The 25,038-nt window shown below is 43.2% G+C and overlaps 1 protein-coding gene across 1 annotated transcript in view; it reads right to left on the bottom strand.

Moving 5' to 3' along the window:
• Positions 1-24,251, bottom strand: part of LOC144699615 (heparan sulfate glucosamine 3-O-sulfotransferase 3A1-like) — a 149,158-nt gene extending 124,907 nt beyond the window's left edge. Inside the window, exon 1 of the mRNA XM_078570681.1 lies at positions 23,362-24,251. Within this exon, the coding sequence (XP_078426807.1) occupies positions 23,362-23,894 (533 nt within the window). The 5' untranslated portion in view covers positions 23,895-24,251. The remainder of the gene's footprint in view (positions 1-23,361) is intronic.
• Positions 24,252-25,038: the final 787 nt, after the last annotated feature.

Below are 25,038 nucleotides of genomic sequence, written 5' to 3'. Positions count from 1 at the left end.
CAATCCTGTTATTGGGTGTCAACATTAGAAATATGTTCAGGCTTTTTGGAGCTCCCACCTGTATTGCCAAGGGAGGTTGGGTGGGTGGGGTGACAGTACAATTTTGCACACTTGCAATTTTCTCATTAAACAGCAAGATCACAATTCCAGCTGTGCTACCAAATGCAAGAGCTGAATTACCCTGCTCCCTGCCAGCAGAAAAGAATATTGAAATCACTTTCACGTTGAAGGAGTGCTATTGACTGCACAATGAACTGTGGCAGTTCAGGCCAATGACAGTAATGTAAACAATTTGACATCCCGAGACCTGACAGCATTGCAGAGCCATATTTTCATGGGTCTCACGGGCTGCCATCCCGCCTCCACTCAACTGTAAAACAGCACCGCTGGCTCACTCTCTTACAGCAATCGGAATCAAGGATCCCTCATCTCCTACAGACCTGGACCATCAAAGACACATGAAATTAATGAGAAGGGCAACGCAAGAGATTACGGGTCTCCGTCTAAACAACACTCCCTTCAGCCCTTACCGAGAATCTAAGACCGCCTTGCAAGTTGTCCTCGGTAGGGTTGCCAACCCTCCAGGATTGTCCTGGAGTCTCCCGGAATTGAAGATCAATCTCCAGGACACTGCTGTGTGCAACCCTGGAGAAAAATCATCGGGACATTAAAAAAGGGTTTATTTTTGTTATTTTCTTTGAATATTTCTCTTTACCAGGTATAAAAATATTGAAAATGGGACAAAAAAGGCTGTTTGGCTGACAGCAAGCATCGTCCAATTGGGTAATGTGGGAGTTCTTGTTTTCCAATTGGCGTAGGAAGGTGGTACATCACAAGGATGATGTGTTGACCAAATAATGGCTGGAATGTGAGGGCAAGTCCTGTGATAACATTCAGGAATACACTTAATCACAGTTGGCAACCCTAATTCTAAGGCATATTTGTCCACCTCATAAAGGCTGGTTTAAAATCCACATGTGGCAGAAGTCAATAGATCGCCAGCCAAAACTACTTACTGCAGAGTGGTACAGGGAAATATAGCGTGGTTAAAGAAATATGAAGGAAAATGGAAAGAAAGGAAGACTTGAATTTATATAGCACCTTTGTGGCATCTCGGGGCATCTCAGAGCTCTTTGCAGCTAACGAATATTGTACTTCTGAAATGTAGGCTGGGGTTTTCCAGCCCCACCATGGTGGGGTCTGTCGCGGGGGATGCAGCGGCCCAGCCATTGACTTTCGGCGGGACCAGCAGCGGGTAGGGCTGGAAAATCTTGCCCATAATCACAGTTGTAAGGTAGAAAATCTGGCTGCCAATTTGCAGACAGCAAGGCTCCATAAGCAGCAAGGTGGTGATGGCCGTAAAATCTGGTTTTACGGGTCTTGGTTGTGGAGGAAGTATTGGCCAGGACACCAAGAAGAATGTCTCTGCTTTTCTTTGAAACCTTGCCACGGGAGGCGAGACAATTCTTTGGTTTGGTGTCCCCATCCAAAAGCGCAGCTGTGTAATGCACTGGGGTTTCGACCTGGATTAGGTGTTGAAGTTGATGGGATGGGGACCTGAACCCACAACCTTCTACTTCAGAGGTGCAACTGAGGCACATTGTCGTGAAAGAGAAAGGTGTCTCTCAATGAGGCATTAGAATAAAAAGAACGTTAGAATCAAAGACGATTCTATGTGAAGTGGGCACTAGAAGACAGGAGCAACTGCCATCTCAACTATCAACTGTTATTTTTATTTTTTGTTCCATTGAGTAGTTTGCTTCAGTACAGAAGTTCAGTGGACTGTGCAATAGAACTAGCCTCTAAGTAAATGGGGGTCTATAGATTCAGAAATTCCTCTGAAATCCATTAATTTTAACCACAATTACTCATTCCAGTTGCTGCCAACGATTAATGTTTTGCCGCATTACCCTATAAAATCTAGCCTGGCATTTTTACCCTAATATCACACGTTCACTCCTACAGTTTTGCGGTTTGATCAACGTTAATAAACAGTAATGGAACGCTACAGTTGGTCCCTAATGATTTTCATAAGCAATTTTAATTAGGTGGTTAAAGGCGCAGTGAAAAGCAATTGGAATATGGTTTTGGAAAGTCCTTTCGCAATCAATTCTCGGAGCCTCGGTCAAAAGAAAAAGTCTGCAGGAAACAGTCACTGAAATGTTTTTCTGCCAGTAATTAGCACGCAGTTATTTTTCACCTTAAATTTCTCTGGCTGATTCTTACTGCAGATATTTCATTCTGACTTTCGTTCGTTAGTGGGAATCAAACCAGTTCAGTTCAAGAGGAAAATTGTCTGATTTGGGTGCAAAAGGTTATAGGACGTTATAATATTCAATTGATGGCTGCAGCCAACCCGAAAGAATGATTATATTGAATTCCCCTTGAGCTACTCCTGATATAGTGTGCAGGACACAGTCTCTCTGTAATCAACAACAGATTAGTTCTCTGTAGACTGGCAGCAAATCCCTCACTTTCAATCCCCATTCATAAGTATCACAACACACAGCTCTGAGCTACCCAGTTTGTGCAGAAGGCCTGAAGAGTGGTGTCTTGGAAACAGAATTAACATCACCAAACTGTTTCTGTCAACAATTTTAAATAACGGGTGATAAATTTCAACTACATTTATGGCACAAAGGAATGCCATAATACAAGATATCACACTTAATGCCACAAAAAATATGGAACATGTCACAAGCTGCACTGTCTACTATCCAATATTGGTGCTGTAACAACTTTCAATCTTAACAAGCAGTAAGGTGCCTCAAAGTGCTTTCCATTAAGAATCACAAACAAGTGGACACAAAACTGGATGTCAGACTTGGGGGAGAAAAGACAAGAATGAAGCACGTTAGGGTAGAAGACTTAACTTAATGTGCAGTGTGGCCAGATTCATGATTATTCAACAAAGGAATGCACCGTTTTATAAGAGTAGAAAAAAAACCTGAAAGGATATTTCAGAAATAGACCAAATGATCATTATCAAGCTTTCCGGCTTAATTATTTGGAAAGGAATTTAAGGAAGGCAGTTTGACCAGTTTTTGAAGTTCATTGGATTCATATATTTCTAGAAAATAGATTGAACTTTAATTTCTGAATCTAACAAATGGTAACAGAATGACTGCATGGTATAATGGAATAATACGAATGTTGTTAATGTCTTAAAGGATTATTTTAGTTTCTGTAGGTTAAGCCTGGTAAAGAAATGATTTTATCACAATCCCAATGTGTCTAATGTTGAACAAATGAAATAAAAGCCTTTTTAAAAGGTATGATCAAAGAACAAGGGTCTTGAGAAGGTAGTTGAAAGCAAAGGGCCGGAGTAAAGTGGTTAAACAACTGCCTTTTCTGCAGCTACTGGCAAACAGGAAGTCCAATGTCAGAGGAGCAGATGTTACATGTAAGGATATAGGATGGAGGAGATCACTAAAGTAGATTGGGCCAAGGCCATGGGAATTTAGAATTCAGTTTGTTTAGAGCTCAGAGAGCCAGTGAAACTTGGGGAACATGGGAGTGCTGACAACGATTGGGACTTTGGACAGATGAAAACATGAGTTGCAGCATTTTGGATGATTAGAAGCTTGTGGAAAATTGTGGCAGGGAGACGGGCTGAGACAGCCTTAGAGATGGCAAATCTTGAGATGATGAAGGCAAGAACTTGAATGGTACATGGGGAAAAGCAGGGCTGGAAGCAGACAATTTCACTGATGTGGAAGAAACTGATCTTAGTTACGGAGCAGACTGGGAGCAGTCATAGAGTACCAGATCAAAGATTCTGCATCCTTTTGGCCTGAGTATTCACTGGAAGTCTACATTTGGTCTTGCCAACACAAATGCTACTACCATTGCTGAGTACCAGAAAACAAAAGTAATTATTCACCATTTTCTAACTTGTCTAACTGAACTTCACATTCACTAACATCATTAGACTCATGAATCCTAAAAAGGTGAAGTTAAGGAGCTCATAAATTACGAGGAATCAATGGAGGAATCAGTGGAGGATTGGAGCTGGAGGAGTAAACATAAAGGTGTTACTTGCAAGTGAGCGAGTTTTGTTTCTCATCTCATTAAGGATGTTAAATTACTCACCCATGTGATAAGTGCTATTTCCCAGCACTGATCACATGCAACTTATAATGGGAAGGGTGATTTCATGTACAGTAAAAACACCAAAATTGGAGCATTTAATTTGAAACAGATCTATTTCAGAAAGAGTTCTGCATTATATATGAAACACCCTTTCCAGTTTAAGTTCCTTCTGCCCTTCTCAATTGCCCTTAAGTCATCTGCTGCTGTAGGATGGGCTTTCCACAGCCTGTGGTCACGCTGGTGTAAAACCCTCTTGATTTCATTTTAACCGGCAAGAAGAAAGACCGATTTATCACCCTGTCTTCCTGACTGCTAATTATCTCAGTAGAACCATAGCAATGTGACTCAGTGGTGATGTTGAGGCAGTGTCAAACAGCACACAAAAAACCAATTGCCAGTCTTGAGATTGATGTTATATCATAAGATTATTGCACCAATATTGCATTTTTTCACTGTTCACTCTTCGGATTTGGTGTCACTGGTAAGATGGGTGTTTATTGCCCACCCCTTGTTGCCCTTAAAAAAGCAGTGATGGGCCTCCTTGAACCGCTGAAGACCATGTGGTGAAGGTGCTCCAACAATGCAGTTGGCTAGGGAGTGCTAGGATTTGGCCCCAGTGCCAAATTGTCATAACCAGCCTTCACATTCGCTTACCCCTTGATGCTGGTTCACAGGCATGGTATTTATTGAAAAATGGGGATAGCGTCACTCATTAGCTGCGCTCCAAGGTCCATGCTAGAATATAAAAGGATCTTTTAGCTCTTTCCAATTCATGTACCATTACCCAATCAAGGTGCCAAGCAGTTGGTCAGCACTCCCGACTCAATTGCAAGCCAAAACACATCACTGCAGAGGAGTATCCCATCATATGATTTCTCCACTCCCCCTCCCCCTCCCCAATTGCCTCGGCATCTCTTCCAATGACACAGTTAAAGACAAGCAACTTCCTTGATGTGGATTCCAGTTTGTCTGGATGGCATTGCCTGATTTGAAAAACAACTTCTCGAGTATTGTTTACAGTTGCAAATAACCCGCAATTGTAGAATGTTAGCTAACCACCACCAGCCCCCCCAACCCACCCCTTCGGCTATTATTGATGCTGACACATTTACTGGAAATCCTTGTGTGAGTACTAGTAACTACAAGAATGTATTGTCAATCCTTGATCAATGGGCAATGATCCAAGGTGCAGCTCCTCCCACTCATTATGCCACGACTGAAACAGGTTACTCGAAGATTAAATGCTTCTACTGGATTGTCAGGTAACCTTTCATTATTTCCTTTAATCCTGCATAATAACAGTGTCAGGGTGTCACTGATGCTCCATTACACAGGAAACAGCCGGAAAGAAAGACTTGCATTTCCCTAAAGACCGTCAGCTCCATATTGATATGGATGAAAACACAATATATTGATTTACCAAGAAAACAAAGAAATCCATTTGGAGAATTTCTACAAAGCGAATAGTTTGTTTCTTTACAAAACTGCATTCATGGTCATCATTGAAAGCTCATTCTTCAGAAATAAGATTAAAATGCACAATATATTTTCTGAATCATGTTCAGAAAAATTGGACAAAAGGATACATTTCGGACATAAAGTATTTTTTCTTGATGCGGCAAAATAAACAAACTTTGGCGTAATTGGGTTGCAGAACCACCTAACATATGATTTCTTTTATAATTCAGTGAATTCACAAGGCTTTTTTGACATGCACCATTTACAGGAATGGTGGGAGAAAGGGAGAATTTCCTATTCTGACATGACAATAGTACAAAATAGTGCAAAAGCAACAAGAGAGTAAAATCAATAAATCATTAGTGAACTAGCAATTGTTGCTCAGGCTGAGATTGAAACCTTTTGAAACCAGGACATTTCTCATATATTTCATTTAGGACAATCCATAAAGCCATTGGAGGTTGTTCTTGATTCTTCCTGCTGATCGAACTATGGTAGGTATCTAGTCTGTATTGCAGAATGGATGAAATGAACTTGTTGCAAATAGTTAAGAAACTATCAGTGCAGTGGACTCAGACGAGTAGCAGAGGAACCAACATTTTTAATTTTAACAACAGATAAACTCCACAGGGGCAGCCTCTCACTGTTTCTCCCTAGACAAACCCATTTTTTTTCCTTCAATGTGATAGTAACTGCACTGTTTCCCATCTAGCATAGGTAACAACACTCATTATATGTTTTCCATTTTCTGATTTCAGTTAGGTGAATGTAGCCATGACGATAGCAGCATTTCATAACACGTCCAACCTATGTTGGAACTAGAGTCCGAGCCATAAGGAATGTTAGTGTAGCAGTTGAAAATATCATAGTGGTGAAAGTGAGCCAAAGCTTTTCCGTTTCCCTAAAGTTGCATTGTTGAACAAGTCTACAGAAAGACTATGTTGAATCATATGTATTTTAATGTTGTTGGACAGCTAGGATGATTTTGCTGTGGGTTATACTGAAGTGGAATTTCTACACTAGAGAAAAGCTTGCATGTTTCTGATCTGTTTGGTTAGCTGAGTTGCTCAGCTGCTGGCCAAAAGTTGGTGGTTGTCTCTAGATTCTATGGCAATGTTCATATTACCGTAGGGAGTGACATTAGGCCTTTAGAGGCATCCACAAACATGTCTTAGATTATCTTGTTAGCTTTACAGCACTACCACAGAAACCAGCCCTACTGTTGTTAGTCCTATGATATAATACAGAGTATAACTGAGTCACTGGTTACAAAGAAATTGTTCCCTTCTCCAGCAATGTCACCTTGAATGGATAAAAATTCACACCAATGCATTTTTTGTTTCAGACGAACAGTCAAGTATTTGAAATCCAATCTTGAACAGGAATGGAATTCTTTGTAAAAGTAGCTATAATAAGTTTGCCACACTGCAGTGACAAAAAGGGATCAAATATTGTGCTGCATCACTCACGGTGCCTGAGTTGCTGTGGCAACAGGCACTTTTACATGCATGTTGTAGTCTGGAGCTATGGATAGTGATGGTGGAGGCTCCAACATTCTTTCCATCACATGGCTGACCAGGAATCTCTCCTGCTCTTACCACCTGCCATTAGAAGGATTTTCAGACTGATACTCAACGTGCTTGGCCATGGTTATGAATACATCTTCCTTGGCCGCCAACTCTTGGAGTGGGGCTTGAACCTGCAGCTTTTGACTCAGAGTTAGGAACACTAACCAATGTGCCACATGAACCCCTCTATCAAAATTTATAATAAATTTTAGTATCAACTGCAGTGTATTTATAAGTAGCATACAGTTGGGGGTGGGGAGGAGGGGGGTGAAGGGAGTGGTAGTGTCACTAGGCTAGTATTTCAGAGACCCAGGATAATGCTTGGGGACCTGGGTTCAAATCCCACCACAGCAGAATGGTGGAATTTGGATTAAATAAACATCTGGAATTAAAAGTCTGATGATGACATGGTCAATTGTTGTAAAAACCCTTCAGGTTCCCTACTGTCCTTCAGAGAAGGAAATCTGCCATCTTTACCTGGTCTGGCCTACATGTGACTCCAGATACACATCAATGTAGTTGACATTTTACTGCCCTCTGCAATGGCCAAGTAAACCACTCACTTATATCCAACTGCTATAAAGTCTTTAAAGAATGAAACTGAATGAACTACTCGACTTAGGGACTGGAAACAACAACAGCAAACTCAGCCCTGTCGACCCTGCAAAGACCTCTCTACTAACATCTGGGGGCTTGTGCCAAAATTGGGAGAGCTGTCTCACAGGTTAGGCAAGCAAAAGTCTGACATAGTCATACTCACGGATTCATATCTTATATATAATGTCCCAGACACCACCAAGACCATCCCTGGGTATGTCCTGTCACACTGGCAGGACAGACCCAGCAGAAGTGGTGGCACAGTGGTACACAGTTGGGAGGGAGTTGCCTTGGGAGTCCTCAACTCGACTGCTGACCCCATGAAGTCTCATGGAAGCAGGTCATACATGGGTAAGGAAACTTCCTGCTGATTACCACGTACCATCCCCCCTCATCTGATGAATCAGTACTCCTCCGTGTCGAACACCACTCGGAGGAAGCACTGAGGGTGGCATGGGTGCAGAATGTATTCTGAGCGGGGGACTTCAATGACTGAGCTGGCCAAGTCCTAAAGGACATAGCTGCTCGATTGGGTCTGCGGCAGATGATGAAGAAACCAACAAGAGGGAAAAACATTCCTGACCTCATCCTCACCAAACTGCCTGCCGCAGATGCATCTGTCCATGACAGTATCGGTAGGAGTGACCACCGCACAGTCATTGTGGAGACGAAGTACCATCTTCACATTGAGGATACCCTCCATCGTGCTGTGTGGCACTACCACTGTGCTAAATGGCATAGATTTAGAACAGAGCTAGCAACTCAAGACTGGGCATCCATGAAACGCTGTGGGCCATCAGCAGCAGCAGAATTGTACTCGGACCACAATCTGTAACCTCATGACCCGGCATAACCCCCACTCTGCCATTACCACCAAGCCAGGGGATCAACCCTGGACCAATGAAGAGTGCAGGAGGGCATGCCAGGAGCAGCACCAGGCACACATAAAAATGAGATGTCAACCTGATGAAGCTACAACACAGGACTACTTGCATGCCAAACAGCATAAGCAGCAAGCGATAGACAGAGCTAAGCGCATCCACAACAAATAGATTTGACCTAAGCTCTGCAGTCCTGCCACATCCAGTCGTGAATGGTAATGGACAATTAAACAGCTCACTGGAGGAGGAGGCTCCACAAATATCCCCATCCACAATGACGGGGGAATCCCAAAACATCAGTGCAAAAGATAAGACTGAAGCATTTGCAACAATCTTCAACCAGAAGTGCTGAATGGATGATCCACCTCGACCTCCTCTGGAGGTCCCCAGCTTCACAGATGCCAGTCTTCGCCAATTCGATTCACTCCATGTAATGTCAAGAAACGGCTGGAGGCAATGGATACTGCCCTGACAATATTCCGGCAATAGTACTGAAGCCTTATGCTCCAGAACTTGCCACGTCCTTAGCTAACAGTGCTGTACAGCTACAACACTGGATCTACCCAGCAATGAGGAAAATTGCCCAGGTATGTCTTGTACACAAATAAAAGCAGGACAAATCTAACCTGGCCAATTGCCGCCCCATCAGTCTACTCTTGATCATCAATAAAATGATGCAAGGAATCATCAACAGTGCTATCAAGCAGCACTTTGCTTAAGCAATAATCTGCTCACTGACACTCAGTTTGGGTGCCGGCAGGGTGACTCGCTCCTGGTGAGGTGAGAGTGATTGCCCTTGACATTAAGGCCGCATTTGACAGAGTGTGGCATCAAGTAGCCCTCGCAAAACTGGAGTCAATGGGAATCAGGGGGTAACTCTCTGCTGGTTTGGAGCACAAACCTAGCATAAAGGAAGATGGTTGTGGTTGTTGGAGGTCAATCATCTCAGTACCAGACATCACCACAGGAGTTCCTCAGGATACTGTCCTAGGCCCAACCATCTTCAGCTGCTTCATCAATGACCTTCCTTCCATCATAAGGTCAGAAGTGGAGATGTTGGCTGATGATTGCACAATATTCAGCACCATTCATGACTCCTCAGATACTGAAGCAGTCCATTTCCAAATGCAGCAAGACCTGGATAATATCCAGGCTTGGGCTGACAAGTTGCAAGTAACATTCAGAACACACAAGTGTCAGGCAATTACCATCTCCAACAAGAGAGAGTCCAACCATCATCCCTTGACATTCAATGGCATTACCGTTGCTGAATCCCCCACTATCAATATCCTGGGGGAATACCATTGACCAGAAACTGAACTGGACTTGCCATTTAATACTGTGGCTACAAGAGCAGGTCAGAGGCTAGGAATCCTGTGGTAAGTAACTCACCTCCTGACTCCCCAAAGCCTGGCCACCATCTACAAAACACAGATCAGGAGCATGATGGAATACTTCCCGCTTGCCTGAATGAGTGCAGCTCCAACAACACTCAAGAAGCTTGACACCATCCAACACAAAGCAGCCCACTTGATTGTCTCTCAAGTGTATTGATTGACAGGACATCTTCTGCAGCTTAGAAAAAAACATTACCATCTCTTCCTACAATTTCAATACACTTCATTGTTGACATTTCCCAAGGGCTGTTATTACAGCTGAGCCCATTCTGAATGCTTGGTTGAGTTTCAAAAGATCCAAAAGCATTTATCTCAGCAAGGAGACTGAGTTCAGATTTAGATTGACAGTGTTATGAGGCTAGTAAAGGATTAGTTGTCTTTGATGTGGCTACTGAACAGAAGTTTCTTTGTTTTTATAACAGGCTGTCCACTTGTGGGCATTTAAACCTTTGAATAAGAGTCTATTTTTCAGTATCAAGTGTGTATAAGTGAGAGCTCTATTAGATTATTAGAATTTTTTTTTCATCCCCACATGACTCCTGTGGTCTGCCCATAGCAGATACTGAGTGAGTGGCTATGCAGGAGGTATGGGGGTATAAGGTGGCATGGGGGTGGGTATGGAGTGAGGGGTGAGGGCTAAAGGGCCTAACAGCTTTTTATAAAACTGAACCAAAGTTTCAGAGAACTGAGGTGGGCCTCCTGACCAGCCTGCCTTGGCACTCACCCACCCACGTGGCCACCTCTGAACTCTCTCCAGAGGCAGCAGACCCAAATCGATCATGCCCCCACTCCCCGTTCCTGCTCTCCCTCATTGAGCAGAAACTGCGTGTGACAGGAGCCCTTCATATCGAGGTGGGTCTCCCAAGTTGGGAAGTTTTCCAACTCAAGCTAACCACCTCGGTAGCAAAGAATCCGGCCCTTAATATCTAAAGTTGTTTCTGTTCTGGCGCTCATTTAGGTCAGATTGCAGGAGAACGAGGTCTATGAGACAGCTCCCCGTGTTTATATTACTAAATCTGGCCGCAAAACCAGTTATTCATGGCTCTACAGTTCTGGTGCCAGGATAAAAGAGCCAGATTTAGCAGTGTAAACTGAGGCAGCCAACTCACAGACATTGGTTTCCTTCAAAATCCAAACTGAACAAGCAACAAGTTAAAAGTGGAAAACAAAAACAGAATTACCTGGAAAAACTCAGCAGGTCTGGCAGCATCGGCGGAGAAGAAATCAGTTAATGTTTCGAGCCTTCATGGCCCTTCGGCAGAACTGGAGCATAGTTAGAAGAAGGGAGAAATATAAATTGGTTTAAGGTGGGTGGGGGGGGGGGGTGGAGAGAGAGACATTGAGGGTGTGGTGTGGTGATTGTGGAGATGAGCAGATAATCAAAAGATGTCACAGACAAAAGGGTCAAAGAGGTGTTGAAGGTGGTGGTATTTGTCTGAGAAAAGTGCTAATTAAGAATGGAAGACAGGATATTCAAAGTACAGCTCTAGTGGGGGTGGGGTGGAAAGACTAAAGGTTTTAGTTTTAGATTTAAAAATAGTGGAAATAGGTGGGGAAAGAAGAATCTATATAAATTATTGAAAAAAAAAGCAGGGGGGTGGGGAAAGAAACGGGGTGGGGATGGGGGGAGGGGGAGTTTAAGATCTGAAGTTGTTGAATTCAATATTCAGCCCGGAGGGCTGTAAAGTGCCTAGTCGGAAGATGAGGTGCTGTTCCTCCAGTGTCTCAATTTCTGATGATAGACTGTCCACCAATATCCATTACAAGCCTACCGACTCCCACAGCTACCTCGACTACAGCTCCTCACACCCCGCTTCCTGTAAAGACTCCATCCCATTCTCTCAGTTCCTTCGCCTCCGTCGCATCTGTTCTGATGACGCTACCTTCAAAAACAGCTCCTCTGACATGTCCTCCTTCTTCCTTAACCGAGGTTTTCCATCCACGGTCGTTGACAGGGCCCTCAACCGTGTCCGGCCCATATCCCGCACATCCTCCCTCACGCCTTCTCCTCCTTCCCAGAAACATGATAGGGTCCCCCTTGTCCTCACTTATCACCCCACCAGCCTCCGCATTCAAAGGATCATCCTCCGCCATTTCCGCCAACTCCAGCATGATGCCACCACCAAACACATCTTCCCTTCACCCCCCCTGACAGCATTCCGTAGGGATCGTTCCCTCCGGGACACCCTGGTCCACTCCTCCATCACCCCCTACTCCTCAACCCCCACTTATGGCACCTCCCCATGCCCACGCAGAAGATGCAACACCTGCCCCTTCACTTCCTCTCTCCTCACCGTCCAAGGGCCCAAACACTCCTTTCAAGTGAAGCAGCATTTCACTTGCATTTCCCCTAACTTAGTCTACTGCATTCGTTGCTCCCAATGCGGTCTCCTCTACATTGGAGAGACCAAACGCAAACTGGGCGACCGTTTTGCGGAACACCTGCGGTCTGTCCGCAAGAAAGACCCAAACCTCCCTGTCGCTTGCCATTTTAACACTCCACCCTGTTCTCTTGCCCACATGTCTGTCCTTGGCTTGCTGCATTGTTCCAGTGAAGCCCAACGCAAACTGGAGGAACAGCACCTCATCTTCCGACTAGGCACTTTACAGCCCTCCGGGCTGAATATTGAAGTTAAAAGTGGCCTGACCCTGTTCTCAGGATTGTACTTCCAAAGGCACACAGCTTAAAAAAAAAATCACATGTAACAGATTTCTATATGGCAATACTTGTTTGAAGAAAGACATGCCAGACTGGCCTTTCAGCAATATTCTTCCCACCTTTTTTTTATATATATGTCTGTCCCATATCATCCTCCCTCAATCAATGAATGGTACTGAAGTTGGCAAAACCCATGGGACTTTGTAAGGCTCCAAAAAACGAGTGGGAAGAAGGTCAACTAGGCTTTTTAAGTATATGTATAACTGCAGCTAATAGAAACAGAGACACATATTGGTTCTTGAGTTGCAGAATTCAAATGTGAAAAAAAACAGCTTTCATTAAGTAAAAAGCAGAGCAGGTATTTCCACCTATAGTGGCAACCAGAGGGCTAAATGGGGATCAGTTAGCTGGACATCTGGTTTGTGGAGCAGAGTGATGCCAACATTGTGGCCTCGATTCCTGTACCAGCTGAGCTCATCCCTTCTCAACCTCAACCCTTGTCTGAGGTGTGGTGATCCTCAGGTTAAGCTCAGCATCAGTTCATCATCTCTCTCTAGTGAGAGGGCAGCCTATGGTCCTCTAGGGCTATGGCAACTTTCATTTCAAACATTTTAAAAACTGGTTGACGTTTAACACTGTAACCCAGTATATTTTAGTCAGCGTCAGCCACATCAAATGTTGACTCCTGAAAGGGAATTCATTCTCCAGGTTCCAGTAATATGGAGGAGAAATGAGCATTTGATTTTATGGAAGTTAATTTCTGGGTTAAAAATCTAATAAAACTAGCTTACATAGAGCTGTTGTGCAACTGCTTTGGGAGAGGTTGGAACTTAACCTTGCGAACATGAATGAATTAGAGGTGTGATGCATTTAATAGTATTTTTGAAAAATATTTGAAAGCAAAACACAGTTCCTTTCACAGGCCATCACGTTAACAGGTGCACACTAAATGTAAAAAAGTAATATAAAAATTTTTGGACAGATTCAAAATGGAATATTCCTTTAAAAAATATTGGCCCAGATTTTGCTGCGAGCAGCAAAGGAACGACTTTTGCCATTCACCTCGCCTCCAGTTGTGCAGAGACTATTAGCGAGCTTGTCAGTCGAGGTTTCCATTCTACCAGCGTCTGTTTGAAATCAGCGCCCTCTAAAGGGGATCTGTTGCACCTGTGATCAGGAAAGCCGATCAACAAATCAGATTAGCAAATCCTCACTGAGGCACGTGGACAGAAAAGTGGAAAGTGAAAAGCAGGAAAAATAAATTATATTTAAATAATCATACAGGCAGCAAAACAAAGACTGGGGACGTACACAGGATTAAGAGAGAAATATTGGATTGAAAAACAGAATAGCTTAAAAAAAGGTAGCTCAATTTTTGATTTTGTAAAAACCTGAAATATTCATTTCATTCTGCTGGAATGATATTCCACATTTGTAAAATTTCATTTCCAGGATCAGAGAGTATATATGAATTACTACATTGTAAAAAAAACTCATTTAATCCTGATTCTACAAACAATGACTTTTCTATTTGCCTTTGGAGTTCGAACAGCGGACGATCAGCCCAATTTCACATCATCACATTGATTTCTGCACAGTTTTCACTGGTGAAGACTGCAGCAGCACAGAATGTGATGAAGCAGGATATTAGTGACAGCAACTTTCAGATTTCCTCATTTAACTGTGCAGGTGCAGGCTCTGAAATTCGCGTCAGTTTTACCCTGTAATAAGGATGAGTGCAGACAGCCTGCCTTTATTAGTACATCAAATTCCAGTCCATTAATTTATTGTAAACTGTCAAGTAAAATTATCCTGTGTGTGCCGATATATTAATTATACCCCTGTAGCGATGCATTTCTGTTTATTTCAATGCTCATTGATATGTATATATTATATAAATGTATGCATGTCGCAGAAACAATACTGATGAAATGGAAAGGACAAGGCTAGACAGTGAATAGCTTTCTTTTCATAGAGCCTAATTCACAGTGAATTTGAAAAAGGCTTGCTCTCAGTTTGGAGGGGCTGTTCAAACAAGCTTCTTCTCTTTATTTGGATTTCAATTTAAGTTACAAATAGGCACATCTGGTTTGGCTGAATCAGAGCAGAAATAATTGTTTCTCTGAAATGAATCATACAAAGTGAAACAAGGTTACCACAAACCACACTGCTCTTTATATGCCTTTCTGTCTCTAAGTATGTGTATGCATAGTGCAGCTGGTAGGAGCTTCACTATACTCTCAAGGTTTATTATAATATTTTGTGCTGGCAAAACAGTGGGATAATTGGGGACAGAACAGAGCTGCTGTGATCTTCCGGCCCCGCTGCAAGTCAATGGACTTCTGGCTGGGGCACTGCCTCACCCGCGGAGGGTCCCACCCGCAATGGGGCTGGAAAATCCCGGCCCCTACCAAATGATGAACATGGTCAACTTCGCCTCAAATGACAAGCAAGATAAAACAGAATATAACACTGAGACACATAAGGAAATATTAGGTCAGATAACCAAAATCTTGGTCAAAGAGGTAGGTTTTAATCAATGTCTAAAAGGAGGAAAGCGAGGTAAAGAGGTGGAGAAGTTTAGGGAGGGAATTTCAGAGTTTTTGGCTTAGGCAACTGAAGGCACGACCAGCAATGATGGTGGGATTAAAATCAGGAATGCACAAGAGGCCAGAGTTAGAGGAGCAGTGATACCTCAGAAAGTTATGGTGCCGAAGGAGATTAAAGAGATGGGGAGGGCCAAGGTCATGGAGGGATCTGAAAACAAGGATGAGAATTTTTAAATCAAGATGTTGTTTGACTGGGAGCCAATAAGGTCAGAGACCACAAGGGTGATAGGGGAACAGAACATGAGGTGAGTTAAAACATAAGCAGAAGAGTTTTGGATGACGTCAAGTTTACAGAGAGTCGAAAGACCAGCCAGAAGTGAATTGGAATGGTCAAGCCTGGAGGTAATGAAAGCATGAATGAGGGTTTTAGTAGAACATTTTAGTAGCTGAGACAGGGGCGAAGTTGGGTGATGTTACAGAGATGGAAATAGGTGGTCTTAGTAATGGCATATATATGAGATCAGGACATCATCTCGGGGTTGAATGTGACACCAAGACTGACTTAGTTTTGAACTCCTGTCAGGGAAAGGGATAGAGTTGGCAGTTAGGGAACAAAGTTTGTAGTGGGGACATGGCTTTAGTCTTCCCAATGCTGAGAATCCGGGTATTTTTTTCATGGGAAGCAGGTGTCACTGGCAAGGCCAGCATTTGTTGTCCATCCCTATGAAATGATCATGCTGTATTGCAGAGGTATTCTCACCATGTTTGCACAAAACATGTGGCCTTTGCTACTGTGGTGCCGGGCTAGAAATTGGACCTTGTTGTGCTTGTTTGCAAAGCCAACAGCCCAGTGTTCATTTAGTTAAAATGGGTGAGCTGCCTGCAGAGGATGACAGGCACCAACTAGAGCTCTGTTTCCAGATTCAAGCTCTTGATAATTGCTAGTTACCTGCCTGAAAATGGGTCAAAAAAAACATCTTTTTCTCCATAGGGATAAAATTGGTCTTGGAATGTATCAGCAAGTGGGTGATAGTGAATCAATAGCCCATTTTACACCCTGTCCAATTTTCTTTTCCATTTGCATTTGTCCATTTTACGCTATTGCTCAAGAACAATTTTGCCCCCATACTGTCCATATTGTCAATTTAAAATTACTATTGTAAATTACACAGAAACTGCCAGTATAAATAAACCTGAGTTTTCCTGTTACTGAAATCTTTTGAGAATGCAAGCAGCGTTAAAAATAGAACACTGAATTTATTAAAATGTTAAAAGTACAAATTGTTGGCACTCAGCATTAGTATTCCAGTACATTGTGCCATGAAGCAGGAAGCATTATGAGTTTTACAACACAGAAGCCTCTCCATTACTTTCTCTCCTGAGCTCCACAAAGTGGTCCACAGAGAAGACTTCACCCCTATGAACCAAAATGTGGCCTTCTGAGCAAAGTAGCTCAGAGTTATTCAACATGTTTATGACCTGTCTATGAGAAGGAGCTTTTGTGGATTGCTGCAGTGCATCTTGTAGATGGTGGTGGAGGCAGCGGATGTTGAAGGTGGTGGATGGGGTGCCAATCAAGCAGGCTGCTTTGTCCTGGATGGTGTCGAGCTTCTTGAGTGTTGTTGGAGCTGCACTCATCCAAGCAAGTGGAGAGTATTCCATCACACTCCTGACTTGTGCCTTGTAGATGGTGGACAGGCTTTGGGGAGCCAGGAGGTCAGTTACTTTCTGCAGAATTACCACCCTCTGACATGCTCTTGTAGCCACAGTATTTATATGGCTGGTCCAGTTCAGTTTCTGGTCAATGGCAATATCCAGGATGTTAATAGTGAGCGATTCAGCCATGGTAATGCCATTGAATGTCAAGGGGAGATAGTTGGATTCTCTCTTGTTGGAGGTGGTCATTGCCCGGCACTTGTGTGCACAAATGTTACTTGTCACTTATAAGCCTAAGCCTGAATCTTGTCCAAATCTTGCTGCATATGGGCATGGATTGCTTCAGTATCTGAGGAGTCGCAAATGGTGGTGAACATTGCACAATCATCAGCGAACATCCCCACTCCTGTCTTTATGATAGAAGGAAGGTAATTAATGAAGCAGCTGAAGATGGACACTATCCTGAGGAACTCCTGAAGTGATGGCCTGGAATTGAAATGACTGACCTCCACAACCATCTTCCTTTGTGCTAGGTGTGACTCCATATCTAGTGGAGAGTATTCCCCCTGATTCCCATTGACTCCAGTTTTGCGAGGGGTCCTTGATACCACATTCAGTCAAATACTGCCTTGATCTCACTTCTTGAGTCCAGCTCTTTTATCCATGTTTGGACTAAGGCTGCAATGGTGTCAAGAGCTGAGCATCAGTGAGCTGGTTATTGCTGCCACTTGAAAGCACTGTTGACAACCCCTTCCATCACTTTGCTGAAGATTAAGAGTAGGCTGATGGGGCGGTAATGGCTGGGTTGGATTTGTCCTGCATTTTGTGGACAGGACATACTTGGGCAGTTTTCCACATTGCCGGGTAGATGCCAGTGTTGTAGTTGTACTGGAATAGCTTGGCTAAGGGTGCAGCTAGTTCTGGAGAACAAGCCTTCAGTACTATTGCTGGAATGTTGTCAGGACCCATAGCCTTTGCAGTATCCAGAACCTTCAGCCATTTCTTGATATCGTGTGGACTGAATTGAATTGACTGAAGACTGACATCTATGATGCTGGAAACCTTTGGAGGAAGCCAAGATGGATCATCCACTTGGCACTTCTGACTGAAGATGGTGCAAATGCTTCAGCCTTCTCTTTTGCACTGATGTTCTGGATTCCCGCACCATTGAGAAAGGGAATATTTGTGAAGCCTCCTCCTCCAGTTACTTGTTTAATTGTCCACCGCCATTCACGACTGGATGTGGTAGGACGGCAGAGCTTAGATCTGATCCGTTGTTTGTGGTATCACTTAGCTCTGTAAATGCCCTATGTCAGTTTGCCAACAGGGTGGAGATACTGGAAGCTCCCGTTCAAGGGAGGGAAGATAAGTGGATCAATCAATCCAAGATGCTCTTGTACAACTCTTAGTGACGGACTTAAGAATACCATTGGCAAGCATTTGACCATGGGTTTCGTAGGCATTCTCCTTGTTTGGGGAACAGGTTGAAGTGCGGGGAAAACCCAACAAGCAGAAGCAAATTACCTATCACTTTAAAATGGAAAAATAAAACTGAAGTGTAATTTATATTGTCCATTGTGTTATATTTGCATCGAAAATGGCAGGAGATCACTTTACAGATAGAATTAAGGAAGACATTAGCCCTTAATACTACTGGCTGGGTTGTTTTGGCTATAAGACAGTTAGGAGAAAGACTTTAAAGACTCATTTCACAGAGCTACCTAGATGTCTGAGCTGTGGCTAGATTGTGATAGATTAAATCACCACAATTTGCAAGGAGTAAATGTTGATGGAAAAGCATGATAACTGGAAAATCTGTGGTCAGGATGTTTGCACTCTGTGCGATTTTTTTAACGGAGACAACAATGGATTTTCCAATCGTGTTGTACATGGGAAGTCAACACCAAGCGTAGTCTTCAGTGAGTCAGGGCTAACAGGCAACGGATAATTGAATCAGAATATGCAGCTGGTTTTCAATCCCTATTATAAAGTCACACATTTGTTCTTAATTATATAATTAATTATTATTAATTATAGTTACATCACAAAGCTTATAACAATTTACAAAGTAGCAAAGTAGATTTGTTGGAACATACAGTACAGGCCAAGGAACAAAGGGGCATAAAGCTGAGGGGGTATAGTACCACTTCTATGACAAATTTATATCATCAGTTATCAGTGCAAATGTTCCTAGGAATTTATAATGGAAAATGTTGACGCAGGGTATGACTCCAGAAAGTGTCATTTTATAGACAGGAAGTGTGTGGAGATATAATACTTTAATATATTACAGAAAAGATATTTTCAAAAACATTGAATTACTGCCTCTTCAGATAATTATAGAAACTTACAGCACAAAAGGAGGCCATTCAATTAAGCCTTTGAAAAAGTTGTCCAATTATTCCCACTCCCCTGCACTTTCACTACAGTTCTAATCCTTTTCAAGAATATATTCAATTACCTTGTGTAAGTTATTATTGAATCTGCTTCCACCGTTCTTTCAGGCAATGAAAAACATAGTCATTTGCTACATTAAAATCTTCTCATTTCCCTTCTAGTTATTTTGCCATTCACTTTAAATATCGGTCCTTTGGTTCTCAACCCTCCTGTGAGTGTCTCTTACAATAAGTTGTCTATTCTTGACAACCCAACTCCAACTTAGATTCATGCTCATAATTCGAGTATTGCATCAAATAAAACTGTCTTAGAAGGCTAAAGATACACAGAATTTTATTAAATAAGTGAAAGCAATGGCAATGATGTAGCAAGCATGGGACCTAATTTATATTCCATATTCACTAGTTACATACCCAAGTGGGTCACTCTTTCTTCTTCTTCTTTCATCAATCTCTTGTTTAAATCAAATTCACTAAGAGCTATACTAACCTACTCCTTGAACAGAAACCTTTTGGTTGAGGTGTTCATTTTGTATGTACAAGTTGCAAACATCAAAGCTCACAGTGACTGACTCAGGTCTGTGTAAAACGTATTACCTGGCTCCTAAAAGGGCTGCAGCATTAAAAAAAAAACATACAGCTCTGGATGTGAGAATGTATTTAATGATGATGTAATTTTTTTTAACTTCTGATTTTATTCTATCAGCAGCAAATTCATTTAATTTCAACATTGGAGAACTCTTCCAAAGAACATTAGTAATTCAAAACTAATGAGTTAATTGAATTAAAACTGAAAAATAATGGTAACTATGGTTTGATTTGAAGCATGGAGAGAGAAAGGTTCTGTAAGCTAATTTCCTGGTTGTTCTGTAAAATTCTTTTGACAAGAATAATGTAAGCTCTTGGGCTTGAATCAGAGTTCCCACACTTGCAACTGTAAATCCCACCTAGCAATTTTATTAACTCCTATTAGTTTGAAAATGAAATGGAGAAGGGCTATTTCTTTCACTCTCCTGACACATAATCCTTACTGGTAGAATGATAATATATTTTACGTTTGTGGCAGAGGGAATTTATGAGATTCTTCAGCAAGCTCCTACCAAAATCTATACTGAAGTCCAAGTTTCAGCTCTGGAAAGAAAAGGAAGGAAAGTGCATGAAAGAGATAAAAAGACCATTTGTATTTCAAGCCTTTCGGACTTTTATCTAGTGCTCTGTCTCTTAGTCCAACCACTTCATTAAGCTGAATGCAGACTTTACAAAGTACAGGGGTTTGTTTTTTAATTCATGTTTGGGAACCCGACTCCCAGGTAATCTCAGTGTTGCATCTGCATCACTCACATGATGCTATCTTCAAATACAAAAGCCCTCAATGGGTAGGGGACGAGGTCAGTACCCAATAAGAGGCGCCAAGCACTACCAGGGGGCAGGATACAATCAACAAAGGCAGATGGCAGCCATAAGGGAGCCTGCCACTGTCCTGCAGAAAGAGGTCAGGACATCGGCAGACCAGCAGCTTCACTGCACAGAGAAATGACCAAATGGACAACTGAAAGGCCATTTTGGCCCAATCCAGAACAAAAACTACTAGTGGTTAAAATTTTTCATTATTGATAAAATGATTTGCATCCCTCCTGCATTGAGCCCCGACGGCTGTGCCCTAATGTGCAGCAGACTGTTCGGGTTCAGTGATTTACAAGTTGAAAATCGCCCTCTGGCCCTTCCCAGCCCGTTAACAAGCTCCTCAAGCCCCTTAACACACCATTCATTGGAGCGAGCAGGTTCATGACATCACCCCCCCCCCCCCCCCCGCAACAATCTTGACATGTTCTGTCCCCCCACCCTCACTTTGAAAATTCCAGAGTGTCCCAGAGGTGATGTGGCATTGACATCTGGTCTGAGAATGCTGTGTTTCCAAGCACACCAGCTCCCATTCTCAACCCCACAAGCGATTGAAAATGCTGGCTCAAATCTTAGAATAAGACCAGCCCTGACTTAACTTTGAGTAGCTTCAAGCATGGTGCCTCACTTTATAAAATGCATGAACAAAGTCAATTTTTCAGAGATGTTCAGGCTTAAATTTACTCAGAATTTGTGTCCATGTACATATATTTCTATTGGTGGCTCCTTGGTTTAATCTGGATATATGGCTCCACATCATGGAAAACCTCTCAAAAAGCAGTTATGTCAAACATCACAACCTGTCAGTAATATTTGATCCATATTTTTCTGGGGAAAAATGGGCATTTTCAACACAGGTTAATAAGGAAAATATCAAGATATATTATTTCTTTTAAATATCAAAATTAGCAATGACTTTTAATAAGTATCTAAAAAGGTACCATGCATAATAAATTATCCACATCCATAAAGAATATATTTGGGCACTAATAGGTTAATAAAATGTTAATTTCACAAAGATATTCATAGGGATTAAGAACCAGATGTGGCAAATTATATCCATGCAGGACACCACTTAAATTTGTTTGCTGGTATATGTATGCAAATCACGAGTAATCTTGAACTCTTCACCTTGATTTATTAAAATGAAGTAATTTTTCACCACGGTCATATGGATACACTTTCCATATTATGACCGAAGGCATTTAGGTGGTGAGTTTCCATAAAGGCATTTCATTTTTTTCAATTAACTATTTGTCAAGGTTTTTGCTCAAATAATTAGTGCTGATGACATCATCAATCCTGTGTGTTGGAGGAGTTGGGGAGCTGAATATTGGCAGGACCTGAATTGACTTTAAAATGCAATCATCGACTGGGAAACCTTCAGAAGTGATGTAAGGATTCAGATTGAGCAGCAACTCCCTCGTGTCCAGTTCTTTTGATAAGAAACAGTTCCCCCCCACCGCCTGATCGAATATTAACCACTCCTAACGGTTGAATCTGTAAAATCCCGTCGTTCTACTTAAAAAACAAGTGAAACAAATGGCTGGAGTTTACTGTTAAGCTTCTCTTTTGTGATGTTTTGAAAGTTAAAGGTGCTCGAAGTTGTCTACTGGAGACAGAAGCTGTATAAAACACTATTAACAATCACTGCTGTTACTCGGAAGGGGAATTCCAGAACACTAACCTATTCGCCTCTTCTTCCTCCCACTAGCCTGTGTAAATTAACAGAAAACTACCGTGTCGGAAATAAAATGAGAGGAAGATTCACACGTTCTAAATTAGCTGCGTTCACGTTATACATATGAACACATTCAAGCCATTCGCAAACTTTTATTTTTTTTTAAAAAATCATGTGAAAGATAACCAGAGAGGGAGAGGCTTATACAGCCTCCGGTGGCCTTGTAGAACTGAAGTGCAGTGTTAAACCCGAGTCTTACAGTGAAAACATCATAAGAGTTTCAGCAGGATGATGACACATACCCTTCTAACTATTAAAACTCTGCAAACCAGCCACTGAGTCTGAGGTAAAGGAAGCGTGTCTGTTAAATGCTACTGAAATAATATAGTGGAGGATTCAGTACAAGTATTTGGAATGGCGGGTGCTGTGAGGGTGGGGGAGTATTTATTTATCGCCCCTCCCTCCCTTCCCAAACCCGTGTCTACCCAGTGATTTAACTGGCAGTTTTAGCTTTTACGGATCAGTGGGAATATTTTCAATAAATTCTGTCATAGCAATCTGACTCTTTGCCCACACCCAGGTCTTAATGGTCCAAGAATCACAAATGAGCACATACTCACTAAAAGTTGGCACTAAATACGCCGCTGAGGTGACATTACTGAAGAGGAATAACCCTGTACATTCGGAAATTATTTTCATGCACGAAGGTTTTGGTGCAAAGGCAGTGAAAAGGTGAAAAAAATGTAACGAGCAACAATTACAACTAAATTGTGTCGCCCAAGTGTAATTAAATATTGTGCAGCGACAAACATTATTGCATAGGAAATGCCGACTCTCCATGTACATTGCAGCAGTGTCTGTGTGTATGGTGTAGTTTAAGTTTCTAAACACATTCTTTACTCTGGGAGATAATTGTTCACGAATGTTTAGCAGGAACTTCGAATCAACAAGTGAGTGTTTATGATAAACTAGTCAGTGTGTTACGAGTTGTGTCTGCTCTGGTGTCAGAGGCTCAAGATCCTTTACCTGTACCAACGCAGCCCCTCGTCGTAGTGTCTGTCGAAGAAATGCGGCTCTGCCCCCACGGCCCGGACGTCGGGATGGACCCGGACAAATTCGAGCAGGGCCCGGGTGCCCCCTTTCTTCACCCCGATGATGATGGCTTGCGGGAGCTTCCTCACCCCGTCGCCGCTGAAGCTCAGGGGGCTGGGCGGATTCCCCGCCGAGGATCCGCCGGTCGCCCCTCGCGGCTGGAGCTTGAAGGTCTGGAACTGCAGCCTCAGGTCTCGGAAGTACTTGTCGGAGAGCTCGCCCGTCCAGTAGCCCCGCACCTGAAGCTTGTGCAGGAGCCTCTTCCTGCGGAGCGCCTGCCAACCCTCCAGGTCTGCGGCCAGGTGGCTGCCTTCCGCCGAATTGCGGAGGGGGCTGGGTATGGGGTGGCAGAGATCCGACAGATAGTACAACAGGTACAGAGACACCAGCAGCGCGCACAGCATGACCACAATTTTCCGGTAGACCTTGGTGGGCAGAGCTTCGGAAAAGACTGTGCTATGTGCCATAACGTGTAACAGTCCCCGGCACAAGAGGAGGCCATACTAGGCAGCAGCCATGTATCAGCTTAAAAGAAATATTTTATTGGTGTTGTGTGTAATCCTTTCATGTGTTTGGTTAAACTCTGATTTGGGAATTAAATTGGATGCCACTCGCTCCCCCAGCTCTTTTTTTTTTGTTTTGTTTTGTTTGGTCCTCTTATATCCTCCTAGTTTTACGGCTCCAGTCTTCAGCTGCCCGCCACTCATTTACTTTCTGATGCATTTTCTTTCGCTCAGTTGCTCCTGGGCTGTCAGGGCGCATTACTCGCCGCTTTGATTCATCCCCCACATCCAGCCAGTTACATCCAGACAAATGTGGCAAAGTTCCCCCTCTCTCTGTGTGTGTGTGTGTGTGTGTGTGTGTGCGTCTGAGTGACAAACCACCCTGACCAATCACAACCTCCGGCTCTCCTCCAATGGGAAGGCAAGTTAAACCTCCCGCCCTATCACAGCGCAGAGGCAGGAGGTGGGGGGGCGGGACCTCGCCTTGAAATTGCCCCGAGTTGAGTGGATGGAGGTGGTCCCTCTCTCTCTCTCTCTCTCCCCCTCTCCCTCTCTCCCTCTCTCCCTCTCTCTTTCTATCTCCCTCTCCCTCTCTCTCTCTCCCTCTCCCTCTCTCCCTCTCTCTCTCTCCCTCTCCCTCTCTCCCTCTCCCTCTCCCTCTCGCTGCTGGGACAAGCTCCAAGTCCCATGCACCCGGTCAGCCACTTGCCTCTTTGCAGTGCCCACGGGCAGGTTTCCCAAGCGGAAACAGGTTGTACAAAGTGAGACAGTGCTCCGGCTCTAACACTGGGGAGGGAGGGGAAGGGGAAAACTAGCCGATGAAATCGGTTGGGAATTTAACTAGAAGGCGCTGTGCGTTTTACTGGATGTGTGGGAGCCCCGATAGCTCTGATAAGCGGAACGCCTGGCTTCATTTATATATATATAACCCACACCGGTCAGTTCCGCTGAAATCGCGTTAACTCGGTTTGTGTTAGCCCTTTAGTGCTGAAGCCCGATGTGTGTGTGTGTGTGTGTGGAGTGGTTAGGTGGCTGGTTAGGAGCGTTCAACCAGGTAGGGTCCCAATCACTGGGAGTCACAGGGTGGTAGAGGAGTTGTTTCCCGCCG

Source organism: Cetorhinus maximus, chromosome 24 (genome assembly GCF_964194155.1).
Source record: "Cetorhinus maximus chromosome 24, sCetMax3.hap1.1, whole genome shotgun sequence".
Classification (NCBI taxonomy): Eukaryota; Metazoa; Chordata; class Chondrichthyes; order Lamniformes; family Cetorhinidae; genus Cetorhinus; species Cetorhinus maximus.
This window is presented reverse-complemented; position numbering and strand designations above follow the sequence as displayed.